The sequence below is a fragment of the Canariomyces notabilis genome (assembly GCF_033297395.1).
Source record: "Canariomyces notabilis strain CBS 508.74 unplaced genomic scaffold N656scaffold_42, whole genome shotgun sequence".
NCBI lineage: Eukaryota > Fungi > Ascomycota > Sordariomycetes > Sordariales > Chaetomiaceae > Canariomyces > Canariomyces notabilis.
Window position 1 is genome coordinate 8318 of NW_027041864.1, and position 8467 is coordinate 16784.

Below are 8467 nucleotides of genomic sequence, written 5' to 3' on the forward strand. Positions count from 1 at the left end.
TATGTCCCGAAATTCTTCCAGCCCAAGAATGGCAAAAGCAGAGTGTGGATAGAGAAGGATGAAACTAGTCTTATGGTGCCAATTTTCAAGGGCGCAATAGATGTATTAATTTGCGTCTGGGACAGCGATACGACACACGGGATTCAATGGCACTGTGGGTTTGTCCTTCACCTCAGCGGGGAGACGGGCATTCAACCACTGACAGGAGATCTTATTTTCTATTACCACCTTTTTCGTAGGCCCGGCGGCTGGGGAAGCGGCAGGGCGGGAGACAGTGGTGGGTGAGGGAGAAGTAAACGAATGTGCAGGCAAGATAGGAGCCGCTGGGGAAAAAACCTCCTAGTCCTATTATTCGCGTAAATTCAGAAATTCATGCATGAAAGAATCCAACACTTCCTCTCGAGGAGGAGAGAACCCTATTTAAGATTGCAGAGAGATCGCGTGGTTTTTTCACACAAGAATGGAAAGTGTCAATTTATCTGAACTGCATTGCTATACAATACAAAACAGCACAACCTATCCTTAGACCCACGGGATCCCCTGATAGTCCCTAACATCTGTCGGTCCAGGGGCGCATTCGAATCGGACGGCCAAAGCAAGATCATCCGGTTCAACAAGGTACGCGTTTGGGTTGAAGCCATCCTCACCATGTAGGTATTGCCCCGATTTCGTATATTGCATTCTCATTGTCCTTATGTTGAGGTAGGGCAAACGGAAAACGTCCTGATTTCCCGGCCTCCACGACAAGCAGAGACTTCGACCCCTGTATGTATCGCCGGAGCCGGCTGCATGTATAGAACGTCGGCATCGGAAAACGGTGCGGTATCCAGGCCAGTATTTGTCCAGTCTCATCTCCTCCAGGACGGCTCCAGGTGTAGAACGGTTGCATCCCGTTCCAGCAACTCCACCATAGTGCCAGCCGATGTGGCGAGGTTGACACTGATCCCGCCACTGTGTCGGGCATAGCTCAATCAAAGGGACAGTACCAGCCGTGCCAGTACTTGCCCAAACCAATTGGACTCTATTCTCGTTTGTCTTGGTCTCGTGCCACGTGGCCTCCGAGTCTGTACGAAATTTGCTGCCGAATTGGAATGAGACTCTGACGTGTAAGGACATTCCGAAGTCCTCGAGTTTGCCGAGACGGACCCCAAACCACATGTCCAGATTCGGTGACAGCGAAATAGGGACCTAGTCCAAGCCGTGCTTGTTGCTGCGATTCATGTAACTTCCTTCGCGTTAGCTCCTTGTCGACACCCCTACGGACTCGAACCGCCAACCATAGCCTGAGTGGAAACCGTGCATTGCTGTATGTAGTGAGCGGATATCTCCAACGATTCAAGTCCGCCCCAATTAGAAAAGCGGCATGGCCATTCTCGATCATAGTCGTAATCCACGGCGCCACTTCCGGGATGTCTCTGAGTGGGCTTGTGAACATCTTCACGGTATTTCGCCAGTCAGGGTGAAATGAAAGACCAAGGACAGCTAAGAAGATAGAGGCATCTAGTGCTGAGAGGCATGACAGAACCGAGTTGAGAATGGGAGTGTAGTAGATAAATGTTGTGAATGGAACGGTTCGTTGGCTTCTCGGGCGTTGTTGCTGACTGCCCTGGGATTGAGGCTGCGGCTGAGTGGGCTGAGTTGCCTTCCGGCCATGCCTGAATTGGTCCATTCCAATATCGGGTGAGTGGTACGGGCGAGTGGTAGTGGCTTGAGTGAACGCTCTATTTGCTGGGGACAATCGGGTGCGTGCTCTTGATATACCCGACGGTTCAGCGCAGCGACGGGAGGGCCAAGACCGAACCCACCCCTGAGTCAGACACCCACCATTGAAAGGCACCGTACATTCATCTTTCGCGCACAGCGTGATCACGCACAGCCTAATATTATTGGCGGTAGTAGCAGTTCAACCGTGAAGGCTGCTCGCCCAATACGAATGCTACATCGATGCAGCCATTGAGCAAGTGAGACGGCCGAAAATGTGGACGACCCAGGCGATATGACGAAGAGACTCCAAAGGGAGAAGAGAGGGTCAGTACTATACGCCTGCTTAACTTCTTGAAGCTTATTGGAGACGCAGATATGCTCATCGTTACAAGTGCTCCCAAGTCTTCGTCTTCGATTCAGTACACCTCGTCATTCTGCAATTCAGAGCTGCTGACAAGGATCAGATACAGGATCAGGACTGCCATGTCGATATCTGCATCATACCCAGGGATCAACTTTTCCAGGAACAATGCACTATTAAATACGCACTCTACCGATTGGCTTGGAGAGGCTGGATACGTCTTTCGGCGACGTTGGCTGCTCAGGAGGGTTCGAAAAGAACACCCATGTGGCAACGGAGGCCGTCTATGACATGGGAGATGCAATAGTTACCGGTATACCTGCTATATGCATGGGGTGTCGCCGCCCGAGGCCGCAGTAATGTCTGTGGTTGGCCAAGCGCGTTGGATGATTTTTTCCCCGAAACACGGGAGCCTATTGGATTCGTGAGAGGAAGGGGTGCTCGTCAAGTGTCACTATCTGCGAGTTTGCAGGGAAAGAAGCAGGAAGAGAGGCAAAAAGAGTCTCGTCAGCCCCAGTCACCAGCCAGCTCGTTCGGGATAGACTGACAGGGAGGCGTGCACGCCGCAAGTACAAACCGGCTAGCCCGGCTTGACAGGTTGGGAGCCTACTTGGTTTCCACACTACCCACGAGCTGTAGGGAGCAGGAATAGCTGTAGAAATGGACGCCGGGGATGTTTATCAAGCGTTAGCCCGAATCCCCACGAGGCGCGTCATGAAAACCGCTACACGCAGACCAACCACATCTAGCTCGGCGAATGTATTGGCCAGGGGTACGCCTCTTCCTCCCCTCAGCAGCTGCATGGGAAGCCTACTGGGGATGGGGGAGGCGATAGGGAGAGGCGCCGAGATCCATCGAAAGTAACCTACAGGGCAGGAAGGAAGCAACGAATACACATCCTGGGTTCCAGTGAGCTCGGATTTGCAGGTGCATCAGACTCTTCTTCGTCGGGGAAGAGGACGAGCGGCAGGGAAGGGGCATCACAAATGCACAAGGAGGGTGGCATTCGCCTTGTTGGGGAGGAATTCGTCCACTATACACTCGCGGCGCACACCTCATCGATCAACATGGAAAAGAGAAGCGAGCTTGCCGCTGATCAGAGACTCATCGTGGAGGGTCGCATGATGGACAGTTGGATGTCCGCGGTCAACAAGGGCGGGGATGGAGTGCATCGTGACCAGGCACCCAGCAGCCTGAATCAGGCCAATCAATAAACTGGGTCGAGATAGTGTTGGCTGATTTAGACTGCGCGTCACACCGGCTTAATGGAGTTCTGAGAGAGGTAGGGGAAACCAGCCAGGAGGAGGAGGATGGTAGTATCAAGACTGGCCAAGTTGCGAGCTGCACGCGGCTAGACGCTGGTCCCTCCCATATTGCGAAGGTCCCCTAGCGGATTCCACTCCTGGGACAGGCCTGAAATCTAAAGTAGAGAATAGCACGGAGTTTAATAGAAATCCTTCCAAAGCTTGAGCCGATCGAGGCATTGAAGCGATCTTATTCGTTTTGAGTAGGGATGGTAATCTAGCTACATATTAGGTTCGGCATCGGCGCCAGTTGATCCAAGACGACGTTTTTGAGTTCAGCTTTACCAACCAAGAAACTTCCCGTTCCAGATCCTGACCTTCCAGCGAGGCTTGCAGTATCATAATGGATCAAATCCAATGCTTAGTGTGTTCTATGCAGTTTCCAACGCACGAGAAGCTTCGAGAGCATATGTGGTATTATCAGGTTAGATTGCTTGTCCGGTTGTTGAACTAATCGTCCCAGCTAGAGGGGTTTAGGTCCTTCTTGTCCTCCCCCTTCATAAAGGGCTCCTCCGGGTGCTGCTTTAGGTTCAGATTAAGGGCCCCGTTGGTCGCCGATGTATTCTGCAACCGTTCCCGGACAAGGTGCTGCCTCAGCCACTCGGTCAGCTCAGCGGCGACCATGTTGTCCCGTGTTGTACGAGGGGAGAGCGCGGCCTGGTAGATAATGCCGTTAGCGCTGACGTTGATCGGCTGCATTCGCGTACGGCGAACCTCGTTGATCGGATGTATCGGCGGCGCATAATTTGTATTCCGCTCCGTCATCGACGGCGCGTCATTCGAGTCGTTCGGTGGGACAGCCAGCGAAGGCCTATTGAGCGTCGCTTGAGACCCTTCCTGACCCCTCAACATGTGGGTGATGAGCGACTGCATCTTGAGGTGATTAGGGACACGCTGGACATGGTGCGAGACGAGAATGTTACGTTAGAGAGCGAGAGGGATTCGGAGTTTAGGGGGTGGGTAGAGAGAGAGGCTGGGAGGTGGGGATGAGGATAGGGATGCTTAGGATTAAGGGATGGGAATGGAAGGTTGAGGTGTAGGATATGTGAGCGTGTAAGGTTCGGGAACAGGGGGTAACGCCATATAGGTTACCTTCCAGTCTCTGCCATCCCCCGTGCGCCAGCAACTCCCACCGCAGCACGGAGGTGCTGCAGCGTCGAGGTGCCTCCAACGCACCCATGCAGGGTGGGCCAGCTGGTTCGAGCGCTCTACGGGGTAGACGATCCCACTTCTAAGCTCCCCGGTCGTCACGGGGACCCCACCACGGGACTGACCGACCGGTTAGTCCCGCAGTGGGGCCCGAGCAATGATTCCCGACGTTTGAAACTGTTTGCAGTAATGTATCGGCTACTTGCAGGAGGCTGGCGGGGTAACGGGTCTGAATCAGAGTTCGCGAAACAATATTTAGTTGCTACCCCTCTCAAAATTTCCCTCAGATCAGGCCGCAGGCTTCTCACCATTTGAATTGCTAAACCATTTTTCTCGTCTTGAACTATGTATGGAGATGATGAGCTACTGCTACAAAATGCTGTGCCACCTTTAGTAAGCTAGCTAGTATACCTCTCCCTAAGTATCGGTGCTAACACTGTTAGAAATTTCGTCTAGGTAGCCAGCTTGTCGTTGCTGAGAAGGCCGAGTTGCTAGATCCGCACAGGACGGTGTACCGCTTGGACCTCAAACCACCACCCTTGCTCGGTTTGCCACCGACAGTGATCCTCAAGAAGCGAAAGGCCGACTGGGAAGAGGAGTTCGAAAAAGAGAAGCAAGCCTACGACGTCTTAAAGCCGATTCAGGGGACCATTATTCCGCATTTCTATGGCGAAGCGGTGTATGATGGATCCCCGACATTGGTTTTGTCATTCATTGTTGGGAAGACCCTATTCGAACTATGGCGCGATCTCCCCGAAAACGACTTGCGACAGCGCCTTGAGGAGGCTCTCAGTGCTCTGACATCATATGGAGTCCACTACACCGATATGAAACTAGACAACTTTCTAATGGTGAATGACGGGCGAGTGATGGTTGTCGACCTTGAGCAGGTAGAGTTCGATACCACAACGACCTGGGAGGAAAGTATCAATAGCGCCAATGTTGATTCTCTGATCGAAACTTTGAGGATGATGCGCCAATATTGCGATCGTAGCGCAGCCAGGGCGAGGCAGAGGTAAGCTCTTCCATTGGTGAGTAAATGAGAGATAGAAGAGAGACTAGCTGACCACATTTGAGCCCTAGATAGCAGAACTAGAGGCCGTCCTCCAACACCAGTCTCAGAGACATTGGGTAAAACGCAAGGCTGTCCCAGTTGTGTCTGCCGTGCACGAGAGGGCTGTCGTCGTCGGTCAGGTTGATACCAGGTCTCATGAGTGCTTCAAGGGCGGACTAGGAGAGAGATCTTCAATGGTCAGGGCGATAATGACTCCTTGATGGGATTTGGGGTTTGGGGAGATGGACGTCCCGGGAACTGGGGGGCCGTAAGACTTCCATCGTGTCTGGTATGAAATTGCATAACTAAAGAAGGCATTTTATTGGGTCGTGCGTAAAGCACTGCTCAAAAAGGCCTTTGCTGAGGTCCTTTCGGACCGGACCTCATTGCGTTATTGTCACGGTCGTGATAGACGGGTAGTCTAATGGCAGTGATATTCGGCTAAGCTACAGTCTAGGCTCTATTCCGTCAGGTACGGGCAGGCTCTATTGTCAAGACGTAGCTCGAAGAGCTACAAACAGGTCTCGCGGCGGCGAGGTGCAGGATCTTTAACTCACAAGGGCCCGTGCTTCCCAGATGTCGGGCCCCACCGCAGGTTCCGGCAGGCACGGCGCAGTCGCCGTGACAGTTATCAAGATATTTTTAGTTGTCCCTCCAGAGGATCAAGGAGCCCGAGATTCGTCATACCAGAGCTTGGGGCCATCTGACGGCAGTCCCTCCTTTTCCCTCCTTTTCCCTCCTTTTTCCCTCCTTTTCCCTCCTTTTCCCTCCTTTTCCCTCCTTTTCCCTCCTTTTCCCTCCTTTTCCCTCCTTTTCCCTCCTTTTCCCTCCTTAGCTCTAGCAAGAGTCACTGAAGAGGAAGTGTTCTGCGCTTGTCGGCGTGCACTTTCTAACCATTGGCTATGGAGCGCCCAATGTAAGGCTGCCGCCACAGTCAAACCGCCAACCAACACACCAACTTCCGTATGTACATACAAGGCAGCAGCCGTCAAGGCCCCACACCTTAGGGAGACCATGATAGATATAGACTTATCTTCTGTTCCATTCTACCATTTCCAAGTGTATACAATGATCGATCTGAATGGCTATAGTAATAACGTGCTTGCATAACGAGTGGCGCAGCATAACGAGTGGCGCAGCATAACGAGTGGCGTACTTCTTCTGCGCCTGGATTGCTTAATATGAGTTAATTCAACCACAACACCTCAAGTTTGAAACTACTCAGAGCTGCTTTCCTCAGATGACACTGTAACTTTCTGACAAGTTCGTGCATTATGGCCGGGTTTCTTGCAGTTGATGCAGAGCCGAACGCGTGGCTCAGCCACAATTATAAAACTATTATTCCCAGACGTTTCCTCACAATCTTGACCACCAAGTCCCTGGTCGGCCATCAAAACTGTCGCCTCTTGCAAACTAAGTAATCCACCATTTTGCAAGCGCGTTTTTTGGTCATGCGTCGCTTGCTTTGCTGCTCATTTGCCGCACAGAGCTGCTTGGTCTTGGCTCAGAGCAATACCATCTCATGCGCTAACATCGAGATGCTCTTCATTTGCAAGTCGATAATGTCGGAAATGTGAGTAGGGGAGTTACTTTGATGATTTCCGATCTTCCGCTTGAGTGTGCCGGAGCTTAGTACTGCTTCCTGCGCATTGGAGGGTGTCTTGGGCACCCAAGTCGTAGCTCTTCCGGGATGCGAGCTCGGAGGAGATGGGGTGGTTGGCTTAGGGTCGAGGAGAGAAACCACAGATTCGGGGTCGAAAGGGACGAGGCCAGCTGCTCTAAAGCAAGGGGCGGTTCGCGATCTTGATGCCGGTCTTACGGGCGGTTGACTTCCGATAGTCCGCGACACGCATGTGGCAAGGGAGGGTGTGGTTGGAAGCCCAGCTGGCAGCCGAATAGGCCTCATGCAGACGCCGGAAGAAGAACCCCTGCCCCGATCACCAACTTGCAATTGAGCGAGGAGCCAATGGCCATTGAACGACATGGTCATCTCGGCTGGCAACTCACCTGGGCGATGCCTGTTCTGTATAAAGGAGGCATGCAAAGAAGGCAACCGTTTGCCTTGTTGCCTCTGCATTTACAATTGGCCATCCTCATTGCTTCCCACAATCTCGTTTTCTTGCACAGCCGTTCCTCATTGCCTGATGCAATCCGGGGAGATGTTGGCAACTAGGACTCAGCCGGTCCAGCTTAGTTCTACGCCTATCAAGGACGCTTGTTCCCTTCCTCCCCTTAAGACCGATACAAGCGTACCGGAGACGTCAGAAGACGACGGCGACGAGAGCTCGTCTTCTAGGCTTTCGGATTGGGCCGTGCCCTCGGACAGCGGCACGGACTTGACAGATGCCAAGTGTTCTCGCGATGAGCACGACGCCTCGGAACCTGACGCGTAGGTCTGGCCGTGTCAACCTGCTCCGATATACGGGTGCCAATCCTGATTGACCTTGTGGCAGTTTCAGCGACACGACTTCTCTCTGTGCAGACACCCAAGATTACCTCGTGATCTGTGAGAGGGCGTTCCCAAACCCAAAGTACGGCTGGAGCTGGTACGTAGGCCAGTTCCTGTCCTGCCCTGCCCTCCTTGCGTTGGATTGATTACAGGCATCAAAAGGACACTAGCTGATGACGCTGACTAGGTGCGCCGTCGACGACGAATCTCTTGTGATGAGCGACAAACGGTAAACAGAGATATCAACCGCCTGCAAGGACAACGCTGACGGTACACAGTCTCGACCACTAAATGTTGGTCGCAGACGAGCAGCGTCATTGGCCTCTGATGAATAATCAGGCCAACAGCACTGCAAGCCGGATCAAGCCGAGACTGGGCCAGATCTTACACGTTCATGACCCGGCGAGCTCAACCTCGAAGTGCCTTCTCGACAGGCCCTATTGCTG

At 52.8% G+C, this 8467-nt stretch overlaps 3 protein-coding genes across 3 annotated transcripts; 1 reads left to right on the top strand and 2 right to left on the bottom strand.

Moving 5' to 3' along the window:
* Positions 1-835: 835 nt before the first annotated feature.
* N656DRAFT_509171 (uncharacterized protein) lies at positions 836-1743 on the bottom strand. The gene has a single exon (XM_064809890.1). It carries the CDS (start codon positions 1667-1669, stop codon positions 1022-1024), a length of 648 nt encoding a protein of 215 aa, XP_064665012.1. The 5' UTR covers positions 1670-1743; the 3' UTR covers positions 836-1021.
* Positions 1744-3541: 1798 nt separating this feature from the next.
* N656DRAFT_785215 (DUF1752-domain-containing protein) lies at positions 3542-4717 on the bottom strand. The gene is made up of 2 exons (XM_064816331.1): positions 4462-4717; positions 3542-4236 (listed from the first exon to the last, which is right to left on the bottom strand). The coding sequence occupies exon 2, from the start codon at positions 4219-4221 to the stop codon at positions 3820-3822; it is 402 nt and encodes a 133-aa protein (XP_064665013.1). The 5' UTR covers positions 4222-4236; positions 4462-4717; the 3' UTR covers positions 3542-3819.
* On the top strand, positions 4592-6030 carry N656DRAFT_785218 (uncharacterized protein). Its single transcript, XM_064816332.1, has 3 exons — positions 4592-4911; positions 4962-5533; positions 5602-6030. Exons 1-3 carry the CDS (start codon positions 4864-4866, stop codon positions 5603-5605), a joined length of 624 nt encoding a protein of 207 aa, XP_064665014.1. The 5' UTR covers positions 4592-4863; the 3' UTR covers positions 5606-6030.
* The last annotated feature ends 2437 nt before the right edge of the window (positions 6031-8467 follow it).

Excerpts from the sequence above, each read along its gene's own strand:
- N656DRAFT_785218 (XM_064816332.1), top strand. The coding sequence starts at position 4,864 with ATGTATGGAGATGATGAGCTACTGCTACAAAATGCTGTGCCACCTTTA. Across the intron at positions 4,912-4,961 it reads AAAATGCTGTGCCACCTTTA|AAATTTCGTCTAGGTAGCCA; the intron begins GTAAGCTAGCTA and ends TAACACTGTTAG.
- N656DRAFT_785215 (XM_064816331.1), bottom strand. The coding sequence starts at position 4,221 with ATGTTGAGGGGTCAGGAAGGGTCTCAAGCGACGCTCAATAGGCCTTCG.
- N656DRAFT_509171 (XM_064809890.1), bottom strand. The coding sequence starts at position 1,669 with ATGGACCAATTCAGGCATGGCCGGAAGGCAACTCAGCCCACTCAGCCG.